General features: G+C 33.8%; 1 protein-coding gene across 3 annotated transcripts; it reads right to left on the bottom strand.

The window, feature by feature from the left end:
* Positions 1-815: 815 nt before the first annotated feature.
* On the bottom strand, positions 816-22201 carry LOC120341646 (la-related protein 1B-like). 3 transcript variants are annotated; one of them, XM_039410198.2, is made up of 24 exons: positions 21301-22201; positions 20454-20488; positions 20095-20172; positions 18813-18866; positions 16885-17029; positions 16037-16189; positions 15540-15743; positions 14900-15074; positions 13883-13937; positions 12828-12917; positions 12248-12373; positions 11522-11756; positions 10858-10976; positions 10355-10438; positions 9464-9691; positions 8901-9062; positions 8098-8248; positions 7311-7459; positions 6876-6988; positions 6526-6689; positions 6219-6363; positions 5301-5410; positions 5078-5205; positions 816-4735 (listed from the first exon to the last, which is right to left on the bottom strand). In XM_039410198.2, exons 1-24 carry the CDS (start codon positions 22070-22072, stop codon positions 4559-4561), a joined length of 3852 nt encoding a protein of 1283 aa, XP_039266132.2. In that variant the 5' UTR covers positions 22073-22201; the 3' UTR covers positions 816-4558. The 3 variants fall into 3 exon arrangements, with proteins under 3 accessions (XP_039266132.2, XP_039266133.2, XP_039266134.2); XM_039410199.2 differs by having other exon boundaries at positions 7311-7456; XM_039410200.2 differs by having other exon boundaries at positions 20454-20485.
* Positions 22202-23479: the final 1278 nt, after the last annotated feature.

The raw sequence follows: 23479 nt of genomic DNA, 5'->3' as shown, positions 1-23479 counted from the left end.
CAAGGATACTGTAGCTGTAGAACCTGCTGTAGCAGGAATAAACATAACTATTCTATCCAATTCAAGAGTCCTGCTGCACACTAACACAAACGTATTTCGCTTCGTCTGACCAAAATCATACTTTCTCAGACAAGCAGTTTACAACAATGGCAAGAAATGAACTATCGCCAAAATAATGATGTGATTCTAGAGTTCGCGCGTACCTGGGGATATTCTTAATTATTTTTTTGGCTTTTAAACAGCCGCAGCGTACGGGTAACGTGCACCGCTGCTGACGACTGGAGTTATTTTCGGTCTTTCGGTGAAAGAAAGAGACAAGGGGGGATCTCGTTAATTCATTCGCTCACTAATTTAGATGGCGAGGCATTTAGCCAAAAAGAGATCGACCCATCTCGTTCGCCCTATTCGCTCTTTTATTACGATACAAACATTGAGATAGCATCCATCACTTAATAAGATCGTGACATCTATCAGAATTTTTGATCCACATCTTCACCATTGTGCTACATCACAAAAGGCAAATCGGGACATTAAAGTACACATCGTTTGACAGATGTCCCATGCAATGTCGTATTTAAAAGTCTTACATACTTCTCACTTGATATCATCTCCGTGGTCATTGCTTTGCCAATAGCATAGAACAGTCCATACAAGTGACCAAAATATACTTTTTGCTTCCCATCTTCCATTATTTTGCAATAATAAATGCATCGAACTATCAGACAACCGAACATACATACATACTATCAGCGTAATTGAACATCTACCTTATCTGCACCCCACGATAAAAATGAGTCCATCGCAATACCGTCGCATACCGTTTTTAGATTTCCCAATTTAATATGCAGCAAAAAGAATCGACACAAAACACAGCAGCAAAAAGACAAAAAATCAAATCTGAGATTTTCAGAGTCTAATTACGAACGAAACAGGCTTGGCCGCTTGCGGCCGAAGATAATCCGTTGTAAAATTAACACTCTAGAAATCTAACATACCTTTTACTCGGATTTTAATAAAATATAGACAGGATGGGGAACGATTCCTGGAAAAATTAAAAAAATAAATGCCTGATAAAAGCAGGCTTCAGAAACACACCACAAATTTGTTTAATAATAACAAGTCATGCTTGGCCTAATCAAATCATTATACCTGGCCGTTTATAATCGTCAACAAATTTCTTGTTTTAAAATTTAAAAGAAAACTCATGATAAACTAAATTAAAATTGATAATAACTGGAGTAAAATGAAAAGAAAAAACAAATAGGTTGTTAATTCCTAGGCAGAAATAAGAATCTAGAATTAAATGAAATTGAGTCCTTGTGGTAAGGTCGTCTTTTGAACGATTTAGCCACAAAAATAAAATTTGTGCAGATATTTTCTGAATACAGCGAATTTGGCAAAGGAAGGAAAATGATGAAATAACAAAAAGTTCAAAAATCTTTTCCACTCTGTATATATCAAAGGATAAAAGAACAGTTAATGCTTTTATATGTTTGCTTGTTCTGATAGTCATTACCACGAATATACAACATTGTATACACACGAATTGAACAGATGTTTGGTTGTATTAAAATCCAGAAATTGTGCCTAATAAAACAGATCAAATCCATTTTTGTCCCAATTTAAATAGCAAATGAAAAGTTTTTTGTAACATAAAAACTGGCAGAAACTGGGTAAATATAATCTCACAAAATGAAACAAATTTAGTCTTTTTTAACAATAATTAATAAATTGTACAAAGATTCCGGCAATACCAGGACTGAATAGGGCAGTAAAGTAATTTTTTATCCAATTCACATCAAAGAAAAATTAAATTATAGATTCTCTGTTCAATTCCTGTGAATGATATAAGTGAACAGGGATGAAGCATATTAATGACAGCACCTATCATTTCAGAAAAAAAATTAATAAGATCTCTTGGCACATAGAACAGAAAATGATATATTGCTCAGATAAGCTCTTGATGACAATTACAACAGTTGTTAAATGAACAAGCATGTCTTATTCAGTAAAGAAAAAGTCTATTTTCTTCATCCGATTCATTTTTCGATATTTTGAAATTCTAAATGTTTTCGTCTAAATTCTCATGTTCTGGCAGGATGTAGGTTGCTAACAAATGAACAATCATGACAATTAATTTTTGTAGATTAGATTGGATCCACGGACTACAATTTAATCAATTTCTCGAAATGATTCCAGTGTAAGATGCACCAAGATCATGACAATGTAAAAACAGACACCACTAACCCAAATTAACATTTCGAACTCATCTTAAATTTTCATCAAAATATATAAACAAGAATGAATACAATAAAATAAAAATTCATTTTCTGCTCGAAAAAGTAAATTATGATTGCCCAAAAACCAGAATTTATTTTTATTTGTTCAAGTTAATCAGTCGCACCATCAGACACCAGACAGAAAAAATCAAAAAACAAATTTTGTCAATGACCATTAGAGTGAAAAATTTTAAGTAAAAACAGTCAGTTGTGGCAAATTTTTAAACAACGGATCAAAAAATTTAAGCTTGCTTGGTTCGATTATCATGCTAGCATAAGGAACACAAACTTCCGATGCCAGGTTGAGATTTTATGAAATAAAAATAACGTAAAGAATTTAAGTATTAGTCCGGTCAGGTAAAAGGCAACGTTTCTCTATATTTTTTAGCAGTTTATTTTACTAAATGTAACTTATCCATACAGATTGTTTTTTTATTAAAATAATTAATTGACAAGTCTCAATGTTTATGACCGCAACTTTACAGCAAAAAGGTTACATGTTCTCCCACGATTACTTAGGCAGTTGAAAAAAGAAAGCAAAAATATAATAAGCTTAAAATCAAAGAAAACGATGTAAGAATAATAATAACAATAATAATAAGAAGAATAAAATAGCTAATTTGAAACCATATACCTCAGCCACACCCAATAAAATCAGAATTTTATAAGCCATGCAGTAGCGATATAGCTTTGCTCAATCAGCCCGTATTATCTATAATAAAACACAAAATTATGATAAAGCAGACAAATTATCATTAATGACCAGGTCTGTAGAGAAGTTTGGCATGCTTTCACTGAAGTCGTATTTTCATACTAATTTAAGAATTTCGATGGTGACCAAAAGTGTTCTCAACAGTATACCAGGAAGGCTTGCATACGCCGAAGCTTGTGTTATGAAAACTTTATCTAGTCTAGAGATAAAATTGATCTTATCCCAAACGCGGGAGACAGAGTACAAATTTTTTCAAGCCAAAGCCAACCTCACAGCCCTAATTATCGCCCCATATTAAGAGAAAAAAAATTACAAAATTAACCGTTCACCTAGGATTCATTTTATATTTCACTTCGAATTCACCCATGCCAGATTTTTCTCAATTCACCACTTTTGCAAATATAAGCTAAAAAGAGTGATTGAACGTCTTTACAAATTATTCAAAATACCTGGATCACAAATTGTAAAGTATAATGTTTCTGTAACTAACCAAGTTCTGTAAGTACTTGCCAAATAACAATTTCAGACCTGACAGTTCGTGAGTGTAGATACAATTAAATATATTTGAGAAAAAGGTAAATTTGACAGTGATTAGGATGTTGATGAAACTTTAAGCTTATTAAACACATCTGTTGTGATATTGGCAGGAATATAATTTGGGAAGATCTATTTGTTATCCTAATTTTAATATATCCCCCTTGATATATTTGTTCAATGGTGATCCACATATAAACTTGCTCAAAAGTGAATGTAACTCAATCCCCTATTCAATGATGCAAAAAGCAGATAAAGTGCCAATGGTGGGACCAGGGAGTAGATTAGTAGTATAGGTAATGGCGCTAAAACAGCAGGATATTGAAATCTATCTGGGGGGGTGGGGATAAAAGACAAGTTTTAAGGCAGGTAATAAGTTGAGCAAATGTCATCACCGAATAACACAATAAAATATCATAACAAGCTCAGCGAAAGATGCTAAATTTTCATCTTTGCTTATAAAGCATTATCATTAATTATGAAAACGTAAAAGTAACTTCAATATTCTTTTCACTGTTTTTCTGATGTCTTTACGCGAGCATGCAACACTCCACACATTTAATAATGCTATAGATAGGACTATTAATGAATTTTTTTTATTTTCTTTGTTAGAAAAACGAGCAAACGTGTTGAAATATAAGCTATCATTGGCACCAAAGATAGTGCCGTAAGTCTTTTGAAGTCAACTTTAACAACTGTACTGAAGTTTCCGCTAATATTCGAGTCTGTAGCGTACATGGAGCTACGATTCAAGCTCAATTTTCAAGAATATTCATGAGATTCTCTCGATTCCGTAATGCTAATTTCTAACGTAATATAAACTCCATATTACGACTAACAGAACAATTTAAACACATTGTTAACTGAACCATGAATAATTAATTAATAGATCCTGAAGCAAAATCAGTAAATTTAAACTCATCCACGTAATGAGCTCAATCACGGAAGAGAATCGCTAGACCATTTCACACCCAGAATTTTAGTCAGTCAGTCAGTACTCGACGATATTTTGACTTGATTATGTACGGGCCTGTCATGTCCTGCTTGAATTTCCGCCCTCATCAACATGTATTGCAATTGTTGACGATTTGATCTCAATATGAGACGATGTGGCGGATGATGTTGTTGCTTTTTTATCGCCTGATGAGTTGTTTTTGTTCGATGCTGACAATGATGTGGAAGGTTCTTTGGATTCGTCACTTTCTGGAGGCTGTTTGAAAAATAATAAGTTTAATTTTTTTATAAGATGCTAATTCACGTCTTTTACTCTGAAGTTCTGAACAGTCTCTTTACAAGCAGTAACTGATATCTAGCGATATGTGATTGTGAAGAGCTATTATTTTTAGAAGGTCCAGGATTTTTCTGGTTCAGTATTGCCTGCGCTATTTATTACATCCAGGGTGAAGAAGCAGGCATGAGATTTGAACCTGACCAGATGTGTTTTGAAAAAATGATTAGTCTAAAAGTAATCTGCAAATGAGTAATGTTAAAAAAATTACAAAGAATAGATTCAATCAATCATAATAAATCCGGCATAAATGACCCTACTCACCAAAACTCTGAAATCTTCTAATTTTTTGTATTTTTCGAGCCACTTTCGCAATTGTGGGTCAATTTCCGATTTAGAATGTCCAGAATACTTCACGTAAGCCCAGAATTTTTCCAATCCATAGAGTTGAGCTGAAATAGAAAATAAATGGAAAAGAGAATAAAATTTACAGTATTAGATGTTTATACGAAAGTATATAAAACTCGAGTGAGAAAAAGGGACTTACAATTCTTATAATCCTGAATTGTGCATTGCTGAAAATCCTTGAATAAATCAACTCGATATCGCTTTTCCAGCCCGTAACTATAAAATCTGAATAGGCATTCCAATCCATATCTAAGCAGAATATAAAAACAAATTTAGTTGAGACAATGAAGTTTTTCACACAACATATTTATATGCCTCCTGCTTTGAACAAGGCTCTACACATGAAGTTGTGATAGTTTGGGAAGACCGAATTCTTTCCAGTTCAACATTCCTACCCATAGGATTTGAACCAGCGGGGCAATCATAATTACGGTAGTCTAGCACAGTGGTTCCCAAACTTTTTGAAAAAAATTCCATGACTGAGCCCTTGCAATTTTTTTAAATGATTCCCGGCCTTGTTCACTGAAACAAAACGTTAAAAGATCACAACAAAAAACTAATGCGCCGTATAATAAAACGAACAAAATAATATAAAGCGCAGCTCTAATGACATGTGTGACATCCAGTCTGTTTCGATGTTTGGTAAACGCACAAAAGGGCAGCGTCAGTTACAGTTCTTCAGTTAGTAGACTTGTAGTAGCATGAATTGAACTCTCTCTGTGATATCACAGGCCAACAGTTCTGCGACATCACAATAGGGCGTAATCGAAATAGAAAGTGAAGTAACAGTGTTACCAGTGGTGATTGCGAAGCAGCAAAAGGCGACAAATGTGTATTTTCAAATTTAAGCACTTAATTTTTTATTATCAAGCTATTAGTCATGTTACAGATTTGTTTCGGGGACCGAAAGTGCTTCACGGACTCCAAAAGGTCCGCAGACCCCAGTTTGGCAACCACTGGTCTAGCACATGCAGTCCACTCTGCCATCAAGCCCACATAAACACAAATTCACATCCCAAACTTCAATAACTTTTGAAAGAAATTTTCCATATCTAACCTGTATCCAGAATTGCTGTCTTCAGTTGCCAACGACTTGAATTCTTCGTACATTTTCCTGTTGAAATTATCTCGCAAGAAAAATGACCAGAATCGAAACAGTGTGTTCATTTCTTGTGATTGTCCAACGCCTACCCGACTCCGTTCTAAAATCATAACGTTCTCCCATAAAATGATAAAGAATAACAGTTTTAAATATCTTATAAATACAAGCCTTGGATCAGTTCAAGTCGAAATAATCAGGAAAAACAAGCTATAACTGACATTCTTATGAAAAACTAAACAATATAGTATTTCAGTATGCCTACCTTTGAGACACTTTGAGTGATATTTTCCGTAAACAAGTTGAGTGAATCCATTTTCTTTGAGCAATGAGTGAGAAGGATGCTCAAACTTAGGCAGTGATTTAGGAGTGCAACTGACAGGGCGAGAAGAAGTTACAGATAAGTTGGAAGGACTGGCAGTGCGACCGCTGAAAACAAGAAGAATCATTAGATTGAAAAAAACAGAAATTTTTCAAATTCCAGATGACTTCGAGTAATTTGAAGAATTAAAATTGCTTCATAGTTGCCTCAACCATTTTTAAGTAAGATAAACTTGAGATAAGTTAGTTGCGTTAGTTAGTTTATCATCTCACTCAGGCAAAACAATTTTTTACCTTGTAGAAGGAGTTCGGGATCTTGATCCATGTTCTCTTATATCCATAACCCACCCAACGTGATGTTCCTGTGGAGGATTTCTACTGTGTCGAGTCTTGATTTTGCGAGGAGTCTGAAAATGAAATTGGGAGAAATGAACAAAAATGACTGGTTAAATTCGAAAAATAATAGAATTTTCCAATTCTGTGCATACCTGTATGCAACAGTTAAAATTCACAAAATCGAATTTCAATCGAGAAAATATATTGCCTAATTTAAAATTAATTGATCTTCAAAAAAATACAATTATATAGTAATAAATAAGAGTTGTTATTGGGCAATCATGATTTAGTTAAGTAAACTTAGCAATATTAATCACTACATCGGGAAACACCAAATATTATATAAAAAAACATGATTAAAAAGAAGCATTCCATATTATCATACACACATACCATGGGGTCAGGAGTGACAGTGTCTTTAACAACAGGATAAAATCTTGGTGCAGTCGTTGCATCTTTGTGATGTGGAGTACGTGGGGTATGTAGTCTTGCTCGTGGACTGGATTGTACAATATCGGCCGGCTGAGATCTTTGTACCGCTGCTGTAAAATGGACAAGATCTATAACTTTTTACAAGTTTCACACTGAAACAAAAATATGCAATTTTTTACATTCTAGATAAGGATGCCGATATATAGAAAATCGCATCCACTTTAGATAACGAATGAATATCTTTGTCATGGAAGTTTCAGCAGCTTTAGATTAAAGTGTAAAAAACACCAGTTATATTATGTGAAAATATGTGCGGGCATGGCTTTAGAGTCTTGAGTTTGGCATTTTTCACTGAATTAATATTTTAAACTATGTGTCAAAGTTCTCAACTCTCAGGGGGTTCGGGAGTCAAATTTACAGACGCATGGTGATGAAAGAAGTCAAAAGTGCACTCTGTGATATCAACAGTCTATAAAAGAAAGGCTTGCATACGTGGCATACACCATAAAAATTTTGGTATCAAAATTTGATTTTTCGAGTTCATAACTAGAATATAAATTTTCACAACTAGAAATTAGAAATCTGTTAAAAATTTGTTCTCAACTCCCGTAATTCAGAGTCAAATCAACACTTTTTTTAACCAGAAGCCAATGTCAATTAATTTTCCCCACAGGTTAATAAAAAGGCATACAAAACGCTAAAAAATCAGTCACATTGTCCGTTCAATCATTCTTAGTTGATCACTCACCTTGAGTTTCTTCATCAGCTGGTATCTGTTTGTAAGTCGGACCAGGCGGGGTGACCTGACTCAATGTTATTGGTATTTTGCCTTCCAAACGAAGATTCTCAAATTCTTTCTGACTGATGATGTTCACACGAGTATATGGGGCTTTTTTGTCCTAAAATGATTAAAAACAATAACGTTATGAATATTTTATAATAATGTGTTTAGTGTAAGTAATAGGGCTGGGAATGGTTAACTGATTACGATGGTTACGATTTATTTTAACCGTTAACTGACATGTCAGGTACAAATCATCTTTATCATGTACAATTTCTTCAAAAATGATTACGTCATCGCAAATTTATCTCCTGTGACGTTTAATCCAAAAGAATATCATTAACTGTATTGGTAAGGACCCAAGAAATGTGAAAAATAATTTAAGTACCAAGTTCGCTGATTATGAAAATTTGACAATGATAAATTCACACAAATATTGTTCACGATTTTATTGCAAAATCGTATATTCAATGCCATCCAACAAGTGCACATTTGATGCTGTTTTATTTTGTGATATTTCAGAGTAGAATTCGCACTTCAAACACTGAAAATTTGTCACATAAATAGCGGATACAGGTTTTACTTCCATATGTCCGAAGCCATAACCATTGTGAAGTAACAAGTCAACATTATAAATTAATATGTTGAATGTCATGCTGCGGTTAACTGGTTAATTTTACCCGGTTAATGGTTGAAGTGTGTTCCCTGAAATTCCCAGTCCCTTTAGTCCCTTTAAGTAAATAAAAATATATTTTCATAAAATTTATCACCATTACATCCACTTCTGTATCGCTGTCAAAATCCCACAAATCTTGTTCATAATAGTAGAGACCATCATTGATGATAGAAGCTAATGATTGTGTCATTTTTGTTCTTGAGGTGAAGTTACCAGTTCTGTCACCTCCAGGATGTTTACGAAAGGCTGGGGGAGTCTGTAACAGAGAAGAATCAAGGTTCAGAGTATTTTTAACTAAATTTGCTCGAACGAAGGTCAAGCACGCTCCCTCAGAAGTAAAGAATGCGTATCTCTGAGCGAAGTTATGGGCAACTTCACTTTGGAAGCCAGACAAGCGTAAGTACACAGATTTGGTAATAAAGTAAATATTCTAATTCTAGAGCGGCACTTACACCGTCTATCTTACACCGCTTATTAACGATATTTGAAGAGCTAGTATTTTCAAAAGAACCAGAATCTTTCAGATTCAGTATTGCCTACTCGATTTATTACTCAGGGCAAGATTGTAACATGTGATTCCAACAGCAAGTTTCTTGCTTTAACCTAGGTGCCCACTGTAAAACAATACAGTAAAAATTAAAATCGTAGTCCAATCACCTGGGTGACTATGATAATTTTGCTGACGTCAGCATCTGTAATGTCATCTTCATCAGAGTCTGAATCCCATTTTGTGAAACTTCGTTTATTGATATTCAGTTCTTCCATTTCAGAATCCAACATGAAATCGAGTTCCTCACGTTGGTCAACGTTCTTTGTTTTCTTGTTTGTTTCGGTGTTAGAGCGTGATGACTGAATGCTGGTATTGGATGAGTCCACCGAGTCGGTCTGAAAATCGTAAATGAAAAATACTTGAATTGGAAGATGTCAGCTATGCAGTGAGGTTTAGAGTCCAAGTTTTTGCATGTTTTATTAATATTGGAGCTAGAATCCTAGAGCTTTTTTTCAGCTCTATGAAGTCAGGAGTCCCAAGTCATTATTCCAGACATCTAATGGTGATTATTTCGAGGAATTTCGAATAGCATCAAGTTGAGCATTTTCAACAGACATAAGAAGGCTTTTTATAAGCCAGTCAAGACTCGGTATTCTCGGAGTACGAAGCTGAAGCAATGGTCAAAAATTTTTCAACCAGCTTGAGTCAAAATATTTGTCAAAGCGAAGTCAAGAATCAAAAATCGCTCAAAGTCGGGTGAAAATATTACAGACTCCAGAGCTTTGGATTTAAGAAAAGTGATATCAAAATATTTCATGGAGATTCAAATCTGAGATAAGCTTATGTGTGCCAATGAAACAATATACAGACAAACCAATGCACCAATGCACATTGCTGAAAAATAAATTTGATCGAGCTATTGCCTGTGACCCCAAGATGCAAAAGCCCCTCTTCTTGTAACTCTTAATTAGTAATACGATTTTGTTCCTTGTTCATTTATGCTCGTCAAACAATACCCAACAATAGAATATGAACTAAAACATAACACCACAGCTTACATGTTTTTCGATGCTTTTTGATGTTTCATTCATTGAACTGTCCATGCTTTCATCTGCAGATTTATGTGATTGATCATATCCACTCTGAAAAGTATAGACGTTGATAAATAAGAAGCCTGTGAGGTCATTTCCTTAGACGCAGGGCGGTGGAGTTCAAGTTGACAATTTTTATCGATATTGGAGTCACTACTCACAAGTCAAATTTTTAAATTCTCAATAGCCAGAATCATTTTTTTAAATGACTAAGTCTCTCAATGCCAGTCTGATAACACCATCCTTGAATTCATCATTAAAAGTCTGACTTGCAACTTCCAAGGATTTACAACAATCACACCAACATTAATGAAAACATAATTGCATGAATCAAACACAAAGACCCAAATCGAAACAATGTATATTACACACAATGATAAGTTCTTAGCAACTTCATAGTTACAAATTTTAAACGTTACGAATGTTCCCGACACCCAATACTAGGGCTAGGAATTCACCGTTTCACAAACCTTTTTACTTCGACCTCCTTTATGTTTTTTGACTTCAATCCAATTATCTTCTGCAGATGAATCTTTTGAACCAAAACCAATGCGTGGTTGCAAAGAAGGTTGAGGAGCAGAATGTTGCTCTGTAATAAACAAATTAAGACCAATGTCAAAGAAAAAAATTTTACTCCGCATATGCTTTACTAGATAGATATTATAAATTAAAAATAAATTATATATAAATTATAAAAAAAACAGTCAAGGAATCCAAAAAAGAAGAAATTCTGAAGAAACAACATATATAGTGGACATGGACCTGGTGTAGTAGTTAAATTGCTCGACTTAACTTGAACAGGGTGTAATAAATAGGATCGGCAAAGCGTAACTGAAAAGATTGAACCTTCCAAAAATAGAAAATCCTGACACATTGCTAGATTTCAGTGGCTTTATGTACAGGGCCTTGTTCAGAGCAGAAGTTTAAATATTTGTTGAATGAAAAAAGAATTTTTTTTAAATGAACCTATTCTAAGATCATTTCATAAGAATTATTCTAATCATAAGAATTTTAATGAACTTAAAATATTCACTGCAATTAATTTTGAATCGATTCGAATATTCCAGTCTTAGACTGATTCTGACTGTTGTTACAAAAAAAACATTTTAAAAATTTTATATCGAAGTCACTCACCATCATGAGGTAAAATAAAGGAATCGAATCCACTATCCTGCACTGCATGCCCAACGTATGGTTTTCCAGGTATGAACGCAGGAGTATCGATGAGACGCCAGAAATCAGAGTGAGCTACTTTTTCTTCATCAACGATTTCTCCTAATTCTTCAACATGCTTACTGGGGAATTGCCGTACCGGGGATGACAAGGCTTCTTCTGATGTAGTGGGACTTATCGATACAATCACCTGGTTCTGAGAATATACGTAAAGTTAGTTCAACTTTGGCTTGATATCCAATATAATGAAAAATATTTGGTATGAAACAATTATTACATGTAGACATTATTACATTATTAATTAATTATTAATCATTACATTACATTAATTGACATTATACAATGAATTAAATTAAAAAGTCACTTGATTGAGGTTAGTGTGAGGGCTGAATTTGGCCTGGGGAAAATCAGCCAACTTTCCATGGGAGGAACATTTTTCAGTATTTTTCATGGCTCAAATTTTTCTAGTACCAGAGGGTGTGTGACCAACGACAGTATGACTGTTGATTTTTAGGGCACCTCCACAAGATGATTTATTAACAATTTCACAGAACTTTGGTCATTTACTCGATGAATATTCGAAATATCTGAAAAATTTTTGATTAAAGAAATTGACTATAAGAATGTTCCTTAGTAGCAAATACAACAACAGTTCATAGGAAGCCAATTCAACAGGACTGAACAAACCTGGATAGTTGGCATCTTATGAAACGAGTTGAGATCTGTGTCTCCTTCAAGAACCCAAGATGTTGGATTTTCTTTGCAACGTAGTTTGCCATCAATCATCTCTATTATTTCACTCTCACAAACAGCCTGAATATGGTGAAAAAATAGCAATTACAATTATTATTTATATTTTTCAAATTATTAAACAATTAAATTTATTGCTTGTTTCATACTGCACGAATGTCAGAATTTTCAGAATAATAAAACATTTTGGACAAATAATATTTCAGATTTGGTTTACAATAAATTCTCTATTCATTTACTATTATATTTACATATTATTTGCAGCAATTTAAAAGGAAGGACAAGCTAACCACAAGAGATACAACAGTTTTGGAAACAACAATATAATGACATATGAAATAATTGTAACTATTTATAAAAGAAATATAGAATTTCTTATAAGACAACTAGGGAAAAAAACAATACTGACTCCAGAATAACCAAAGATGTATTGTATGAAATAATAATTTGCTTTTTAAGCTTATCGAGGCTGTAAATCAACGAGCACTGAAAAAAAGAAGAAAAAAACAGCACGAACCTCTTTGATAATATCTATATCGGTGGTAATATTCTGAACTCTCTGGAATCCCGATATTAAACTGAGAGGAAGAAATCCTTCCACATCCATCTGAATATTGAATTGAAAAATATGCTATGTATAAGAAGCAAAATAAAGACGGCCTAAAGCGAATATCCAGTATTCTGAATACATTCTAAAACCACATTTGTGACTATGGAATATTGTATATAAACTGTAAATTCGGGTATGTTCAAGAAACACATAATTCAGCGAGTTTGAGTTTTGATATGTTAAAAAGATAAACAATCATTTAATTGGATAATCACAATATCAGTTTTCAGAACTTACAATAAATAAATTTTAGTCACATCTTGACACTTGAATTGTTTAAAACGTTAATGTTTCAAAAGAAACTAGTTTGATAAATTATTATTATCCTGAATCAAGAGTTTAAGATAATGAATAAAATCAATTTTGAATCAATTCAAATTGTTATGAGCATCCGTAGAAGTAATATCAATCTTATCAGTGAAAATTTTAGCAGCAAAATTTCAGTATAAATTCAATATTTTCCACAATTTTGCTACAAAAGTGTATATCAATGCAAGAATTTTAAAATTGAATGAAAGCTCAAAACAAATTATTATTTGTGTATGTTGGGCACCCATATAACAACGCCCAAGCATCACGTTTTACTTAACTTATACTTATAATAACTATATACCGAACAGTTTGAATGAAAGCGATCATATCGAATAAAAAGAAGTCAATCAGTGGTATGATTAATAGATTGGGCTATTTCATCAATTAATATACATTGCAAGCAGATAAATGTCAAAATGATGGTGAAATATTACCACCAGGTGATTTGAATACAAAATGGAAAAGCATATATGGAAAAATTTACTGATATATATATATATATATTTAAGCAAATGGCATCCAATCAATTTACCAATAGATATTGAAAAAAATAAACTCTAATCCAAATTTATTTTCAAAATCTGCACCAAGTAATCAAAATTGTGGAAATGAAGCTGATTTATATAATTTTTAAAAAAAAAAGAACAAACCTTTCTACGAAGGAAAAAATCTCTTTCCAAATTTTCATGGCTGAAGTAATACTCACTAAAACACAAAAGAAACAAGTTATTAAAAATGAAATTCAAACCTATACTAAGAAAATGCTAAGCTATGTGTAACTATATCCTAATATAATATTTCAGAATTCAGGGTGACCTAAAAAAACAGAACCCAGGTCATTTGAAACATATTTTAGAGAGAACATAACTTTTGTGCAAAGCATCGTAGGTTACTGAACCTTTTGGGTACAATTATACACAAACACAAGTGTTAAATCAATTTTTTTAGTTAAACAAGAAATTTATGGGCTCTGTTTTTCTAGGACCCTGCATAATAAAAAAATGTTAATTCATATTCATTTCAAACAATATTTCTAAAATTTGACAAAAAGTCATGATACCAGCACAGAAATACAATTTGATTGATGTTTTAGGTACGCCATATTCATACTTGCTCTTCCATACAAACTTACAGGAAATGGAGACGCCATTTTTAGTAATATAAAAACTCATAAAGCAATATCAAAAATTCCAGCCAGTGTTCCAAGTTTAACTAGAAATAATGCGACATGCCGGTACCGGCAATGCGGCACAACGCGTATGCATGTCACAAAAGATATGTTTAAGTAATTTTTCTTCATAGTCAGCAATTCAGCATAACCAAATTAAATTCAAATATGAATCTCCCTTAGGACAGAATTTCATATATATTTGCAGTACAACATCACTGAGGAAGTAACTTTTATAATAAGGTTTATATGCTGATATTTATGGTAAAAAAAAGATTTCCAAAATCGTGGTCACGGGGCAAAACATAGGAAAAGACTTGTATTTTCAAAGATGCAAATTCAAAACATTCCATTACAAGCATACAGCTGATACCACTAGATCTGTATATTCTAGCAATTCATATGGAATTCCAAATATAGTCTGGAATTTTATATTCAGATCATGGGTACAATACTTATACCAAAATAGCATCTAGTTATAAAAGGAAAACCAATTTACATCTGCCATTTGACGTAATCTTTTTGCTGGGCAACAGTAAGTGACTCATCTCCATATAGCTGATAGTTAGGCAGCCCGTCTAAATCCGCTTGCATGAAATTTGTCATTCCCATGGCGTTATCGAAAACAAATAAAGCGTTGGGTTGAAATTCAACTAAACCCGGAAAATCAGGATCTGAAATTGAGGAAAATACACAATATAGAGTTACATACTGGTTATGGATGTTATTATTGCACACAACTTCAATAGCAAAATTCTATAATTGATATTATTATGAATTAATATATTTTCCCGATGTATTCGACATTCTGTTATCTGTTTAACGCAGCCAAATTGAGGTTCTTCAAAACATTTCAAAATAATTCATTCTAAAAACTTCAATTTTAGAAAAAAATTGGCATTTGAGGAAAATAAAATAAAATTTGTTGCTAAAAAATCAATTGTGTTTTAAAATACAATTATTTCAAATATACCTTGATTAAATAGTCTTAGTTTCAATCTGAAGGTGATGTATTTTATTAATGTAAAGACAAAAAAAAATCAGAATAATTTAGAATATTAATAATCATAATTTGATGATTTACAAATCAAACATATTTATCATACAGCCTTTTATAAAAATTTAATCACTCTACTAACCCTCTGTACTCTTAGATTTCACTCTCGGATAACCTTCATGGCCTCCTCGCCCTCGATGACGACCTCTTCTTGAGTGAGATTTTTTATGTCCGTGGCCATAAGGTTGAGGGCTACTGTGACCAGGGTGAGGATGATTCCGCCAATTGTCATCCATATCGGAGGCTGTATTGTTGCTGTTGTTGTTTTGAGAATTCCTAGGAAATCCTACAATAAAAATGGAAATAGACGAAAGTAACAAGAAATATTCATATATATTTGCTCATATATTATTTTACCTTCAGTGAAACAGAATGTAAGTTTCACAAGAGGCATAGGACAGATATTGAAAAGCGAATAAAGCTCTCATTAACTGTCATAAATGAGTTTTTCAGATTCCAAAAGAACTTTGCAGCCTAATATATCTAAAACCTCCAACATTAAGGAATTGTCAAAAAAATGTGTTCTTTCGTTTAATCACTGTAGAATAGCACCATTAAAAACATCGTAAAATTTATTACCTCTCACAGTTCTTTGATAAAAATAATTATTTCTTCTGTTGTTGCCAGGTGTTCTGCGTGTTGGTGATGAAGATCTTGCACGTGATCCTCTCCCTCTTCCCCCACCTCTCTTCGAATTTACTGGAACTGGGAGTGGAACCCACTTATGACGTCCTAAAATTGAGATTATGCAGCTGATAAATAAAAAGTGAGTCAATGAAATGATGATTTCAGAGTACAGTGTAACAGTAAATGGTTTTGCCAGTAAATGGTTTTGCTTAGTATGATCTCAGATTCAAATAGGCACTTCATGAATGAGCAGTGAATGGGAAAGACAATGATACGACTTAATCACATGGCGAACAATAGCTTCGGTCCATATCAGGGAGGTAATAGCTGATAAGACATGTTAATCATACAGCAAACTATAGTATCTTGCCCAGTCACTGATCCAGGTTGGTGTGGCAATAGGTAAACAGATATTCGTTTCATATGTATGTACTTGATGATGGAAGAAGATGTTACCGACCAGTGCTTACATTAACTATCCTACAATCAATCCTCTCACACATAATTATCCCACATGGAAATCAAAATGAAGAATAGCATATAAGGAAACGCAAATCAGTTACCCAACATATCATATATATAAAGATTATAACAAGTTCCAGTAATTAATTATAATAAAACTGCAAAAGAAAAATTTAATTTAGCTGCAAAAGATAACTTTCCACTTTGGTCACAATGCGGCATATCATACCTAAATTAGTTTTGAATTAAATACAAAAATCACCAAGGGTGGTTAGTAGAGTTCATCAAAAACATGGAAGGCACAATATGGCACTTCAAAAACACTTTAGTCAACCAACCTTTCTTTCTATTGTTCGGAGTAGCCGGTGCAGACCTTCTTCCTGGTACATTGTTCTCTTTCCCTTCTACATCACCGTGATCACCCCCAGCGTCTTTACTTTTTCCATGATCTCGTTTTCTCTGCTTGGGTGTAGTGCGAGGAGTCTAAATTGAAAAACATAATTAATAAACTTGAAGTGATGTCAGACAAGACAAAAACAGATCTCTATTATGGTCCTGCATAGGAAGCACAATTTTTTCATTCATGAGGCATTTCTAAGACAACCAGGTATTGATACGGAGGAGGCTGCAATTCTGAGAGGGCTGTATTGCCATAGAACTTTAATATAGTCAATTCCGAAGAAATTTTCTCCCAATTTTGGAGAAAATCTTCACTAAACGTAGTTATAGTTTTCCGGAAAAGGTTCATTTAACATAATTGTAACTAATACAATCTATTCATTGCTGTGATATATGAGAAAAAACATAAAAACAATGCTTATGGCATTTTCACAATAGACCATGATTAATTTATGCATTATGCATATTTGTGTGTGTATAGACTTCTTTGTTTACTTCTGTAACAGCAGGAAATCAAGCCACTCCAACATTTTTCCCTTTCTGGAAATTCAAATATTTTAAACATTGTTGTTAGTGGATTCATTTGGGTATTTTTACTTGAATCAGATAAAACTAGCTGTCTTTCCATTATGCATAAAAAATATATGATTTTATGCAATAAACCCGAATAGAAAAAAGTTTGTACTATAGACTATGCTAAAATCAGTAGCCAGTACTTGTAATGACAGCTGGTTGAAACGAATAATTTGAGACAAAATGGTGTTAATAAATATGATAACCAGGCTGCGTGCATCGAATCTCAAAACTAAAGATATTTAAAAAATATATATATATTATATTGGTAAACAATAAGAAATATCGGTGCTCCCGAAGTATGCGAACCAAGATGGCGGACATCGGAACGTAACATGGGTAACAGGTTAGGGTTAGGCGATAATTTTTTTCCAATTTTCCTTATTTTAGTCCTATTATCAGTTCGAAGACTAGCCAAGAGCCTCCCGTAGTATTTATACCTAAAATTATGGCCTAACCCTAACCTAGTACACATATTACATTCCGATGTCCGCCATCTTGGTTCGCATACTTCGGGAGCCCCGAAATATCTTTCTAGGCTAAAAGGTCGGGAAACATCCATGACCCAACTTTTAAGTGAAAAGTACATTAGATGCAAAATTGGACATATTCAGATTCAATTTTGAATTTGAAGTCTATTCTATTTTTCATTGCGGAAATCCCCCTGGAAAACTGAAATTGGATTGCCATATTCTAAAATGAACAAAATAACTCTCTTGGCTCAGGAGTCCAGGACCACCCAATTCCCTGTCAAATACCAGTAACATAGAAAGAAGTAAATGCACAAATGTTCTGGCTTTTTGCAACAATTGCAATACTGAATTCGTTAAAAAAACTTAAATTATTAGCATTATTAGTAAGTCTCTGCATCAAATTTATAATATGTGATAACGATAGGTTATACAAAATTAAAACTTAAATTTCAAGTGCAGAGAGGATTCAAAATTCAGGATAGACATTATGAGTGAAAAAATATTTTTTCTTCAAATATTGAAATTCATGCCTTATTGAATATTGTCTCCAAAATTACACAAAAAAACTTCAATAACATTCCAAACACAAGTTGCTTAAAGAGATAAAAATATTTTATCAAACAACTGCTCCATGAGAACGGTACATAATGTCATGACTCAATGGCAAGCATCATTAATAACCTTCAGTTACATAGGATGACAAAATATAAGTAGAGCAAGAATATGCAAACTTGCAATCTTATACAATTTGAAAAATGAAAATAGGGGACACACACATATATGGGAATAGGGATTGCTGCTACTGACTCAGAACTACATACCTTAGTATCGCTCTCTTCAACATTAACTGATTCACCACCATCTGTTTTCACAGTCTAAAACCAAAAAACAATAATAATAAAAACTAGCATAAGAATGGAGGTGTTGAAAAGAACTTCAAAAACACTTGAACAATATTGTTTGCATTAGTCGATAGTATACGATCTCTTCCACAATGCAATGCATTGAAATTGATTCCCTTTGAAAAGTTTTTATATCTGATATAAGCAACGAAACTGTAAAAGTTCAATCACCCACATTTCTACCAATGCTTAACAATTTCTTATTACTGTTCACTTAATAAACTTGTAGCAGTTGACGTGCAAGTCTAAGTGTTAGTAATCTAATCACCATCGCAACTCTGATTATCCTGTGTGGGCTCGTAGGTTTGAATTCCATAGGGAATGATAATTATGTGTGAGGAGATTGTTGGACTCCTCACCGCCGTATGGTGGTTGGCATAACCGCTGGGTGGTCATGGCTTCCTCCACCATTAATTAATAAGGCCGTTTGATACAAATAACTGAATAGCTAATGCCATACCCAACATGGACTGGCAACCGAACGAGAGGCCGTGGTTCACCACATGATTGGTCCATCTTGCTCACTTTCCTCTCCCCTGAATAAATTTTAAAACCTTATCCTATTCAATCGGCTTAAGCAAGGTTGGAACCAACTATCTCCAACCCAGCTAGCATTGTATCAATGATATTGTTATACATCATGACGAACAAACTTTAATATATTAATGAAGTGGGAACTATCACTCATAGCAAACATCTCTTACAATAGGTATATTATTATCATTGCTTGCAATTATTAAGTAATTTGCAAGGAAGGTCTTATAAATGACTATGCAGCAATGTTGTGAGTACTTCAGTACATTGATTCAATTTCCCAAACCATAGACTTGTAAAATAGCGCCTGATGACAGATTATTGGAATCTATCTGACCACATTTGCCAGATGTGTCTGAGTGATAAATTGCTCCAAGTGATGTAGGGAGGCTGATCATCAAATACTATACACTTACTGGAAAAAAGTACTTAAATACTGAGGCACGAAAGGTGCTACGGATATAAATACAAAACAAGCAGAAGCTTGGTAACAGCTGACCTAATTCTTGCTTATGTGAATTTAACCAACTAAGTATTGGAGAAATATATACACAAATACGCTAAAAACCGACTTCTTAAGGTTGTCACATATTCATACATGTTGTTTATCTCAACAAAAATTGAAAATCATAGAGATGAGTATAAATAAGCATGTATGTTACATTACCGGTTTAATTGAATCAGTGAGAGAAGGCCATGCATCGGAACCTTTGTTTTTGCTGGACGGTTTCTTGTTCTCTTTGTCCTTGAGAAGCAAAATGGAGAACATTTTAATAAAAAAATGAATATTGACGAAATGTACCTAATTAAAAGTTGTAGCTTTGATTCATTGATATTTTTACACAAAAATGTTCTGGTCACCGCTTGCTATAAAATTGAAGATACTTGAATAATTTCACACATCGAAATTTTCGAAATCATATCCAGAGGCACTGTTTTGTAATTGTGAATTGTGTAATTGTGTTTTGTAAATGCATATAAAAATTGAAAATTTAATCCTCTCATTGAAAATTCAGAATAGCATACCTTTGTATTGTCAATTTTCTCCCCACTGCTTTCTTCTGAAATAGATAGATCTAGTTTTATTTCTAGTTTTTCAAAGTATTTTAGATTCCATTTTATCTTATATCTTATTTACTTTTACTTTTTTCGAAGCTCAAGAAATGTGTATATATATATTATATATATCAGTTTAAGATAAACATTATATCAGTGGTTCTCAACCTGTGGTACCACTAGTGGTACGCGGAAGGTTTTTAAGTGGTACGCGAGTGGTTTGAATTATTGCAACAATTAACTTTTGAGTTGGCCGAAATATGGCGACAACGAGCGCTAGCAGCAGTTCTTGTCTTGAGACTGCCCTCGCTCGCTACTGCCCACCTAAATCGAAACGATGGACGAAGTCTTTCAGCCCTGACGGCAATCAACGCAAATTCTCTCGTGAAGTTGCACGCAATTTACACGTTGTTACTGCATAAAATAAATACGTTGAAACTTTGCACGAAGATCTAAAATGAATTGAGGGCTAAATAATATACTAGCGCGTTTCTTGTTCCATGGTTCCCCACCACAAAATAAGGTTTTGTCGGTGGTACGCAGCCAGAGTAAAAAGAGCAAAAGTGATACGCGGTCAGTAAAAGGTTGAGAACCGCTGCATTATATAAATGGGATTTCTCCTTGTAGTTATCTGAACTTAAATTACTCTATTATTTTTTACAGTCACAATTGCTCTACATGACAATTTTTCTACAAAAACATTTTAATATCAAATCATTACTATATGTAGTTCAAGATGTATAATGATATTCGATTCATTCAATTTACGTCCGCAAGTAAACCATTAAAAATGGAAAAAAAAAATAATTTGCCATACTTGTGTCATTTTCCGGTGCCATAGTCACTTCCGCAGAAAGACTATTTTCTACTTCTTGGGCCCAGCTTTCTGATGACAACTGCATTGAATCTATGACACTAACTTCTACTTTTGCTGGAGACTTCCATGTCTTTTTTGGTTTTTTAGATGCTGAATTTTCTGTTGATTTAGTAGTGGCGGATTTTTTTGACCCAGATGTCTTACGGGTTTTTGTTGCCTTACCATTAGTTGCACTAGGCTTTGAAATCTTTTCATTTTGTTGAGGTTTTGGCGAAGAACCCCAAGGATTTACTTTAGGTAATGGTGCTGCAACAAATTCCACTTTATCCTTGTCTTCATCTGCATCTTGTGAATCTCTCCCTTCCCCCGAATCATTGTTATTTTCCTTTGTGTCATCTTCAGAAGGTGAATGCTGTTCTTTATCCTCATCAAGATTATTTGCATCAGATTTTTCGCTCGATTTTTCAGCGACTTTTGAGTGGTTGCTATGGTTATACCCTCTGTATCTCCTTCGTGTATCGTGGTATGGACCGTGATGACCCCAATCGTTATGATATGATCGATTTGATATTGAACGATTTTCATTTTTCTTGTTTCGAACTTCCTTCCATCCTTCCCCAACCTCATTTTGATCAGTTTCTTGATTCATGTTATCGTCTTCTCCAGATAAATGATCTGCCACGGCGTTACCACAGTTTTCTTCAGGCAAAACTTCTGCTGGACCCTCATTTTTGAGTGTCGAAGGTAGCTGCGGATTCTCGGACACCGCCATCACTGAATGATACCCTTAGGGAAGTAAGCAAGACGACTGCAGTAGGATGCACAAGCACCTACAAGGTAACCCTAACTAGCGCTTTCACTACAGTAAAATTGACCTTCTAAAATAAATCTTATAGATCAATAAGAGTCGCTGAAGCGTGATTTTCAGAATAATCTTGACCACGTGGTAATAAGCCACTACTACTACTATTTTACCTTACTTCCCTTGGTTAACCCTTTCCATGCGATTTTTATTTTTTATTATATCACTCATCGTATTTGCTCAATCGTATTTGCTAAGTCGATTTTATGCATTTGTACCCGCACAACTAAACGATCGACTAACGAAAAACCAATGATCCTCTGCTGCCCACTGACGGCTCGTTGGAAAGCTTATTTGAAGAGCTTGCAATTGGCGATTGAAAAAAAAAGTTTTTTCAAAAGTGGTGGTCTGAGTCACAAACCGGATAGAAAAAATACATTTTTTTTTCCTGGGAGTTGAAACTTCAAACTGTGATGAAAAATAGAAATATTCGCTAAATCCTTTACTGTTACCGCTTCGTGGTTGGCAAACAATAGCATAATGTTGCTGTAGCAATTTCCTGATCTAACTCAAAATACTTTGATAGATGGAAGGGATAATATGTCTTCTCTTATCACCCAAAAAACACCGAAATTTGCATAAATTACAAAAACACTCCCTCGTTCCGCCGCAAATAAAATTCCCGTCGTAAACTAAAACCCGGAAAAACTAGACCAACAGTTTGCGACCGATTGCTAAATAAAACAGTGGAGTACATCAACGTACCCGCCGCAATCTAGCGAGTTTTGTCATTGGTATGTATATGTGCTCACCGCACGGAAAGGGTTAAGAGTGATCAAATATGTAATTAGAGAATAATATCATGTCCAATGCCAATATTTTCATTCGCACTTATCATATTATTTTCTGATACAGGGTAGACCCAAAGTAGAGTAACAGATATGATAATCAATTTGATACCTGCTATTCCCTATTGATGGCCCAGCCTGTGTACAGGGTGTGGGTAATTCCATTATTCCAAATTTGAGCTAAATTTTGAAAAAGAAAATTTCACAACATTTCAATAGTTCATATTTCACCTTCAAGCAAGGTCCCAAATTATCCACTATTCTAAATATATTCTAGAATAGCATTTTCGAATATCATATACCGGTATGTTTATATTGGGTTATGTTCAGCTAAGAAGATATCGATTGATATGTATTGCAATGCATGTTCAATGAATTTGGAAATGCAAACAAGTTAAAATAAACAATGACTTGACTGGTTTTGTATTTTCTAGTCTTCAGAAATTAATAGAAAAAATTTGTCTCTGTCTGTTTGCGAGATATTAATTTCTGGAAATGATAATTTTGCATACATTAATATTCTAAAAGA

Source organism: Styela clava, chromosome 14 (genome assembly GCF_964204865.1).
Source record: "Styela clava chromosome 14, kaStyClav1.hap1.2, whole genome shotgun sequence".
In the NCBI taxonomy this organism is placed as follows: Eukaryota; Metazoa; Chordata; class Ascidiacea; order Stolidobranchia; family Styelidae; genus Styela; species Styela clava.
Note: the sequence above shows the minus strand (reverse complement) of the source record. Positions and strands in the feature narration are given on the sequence as shown.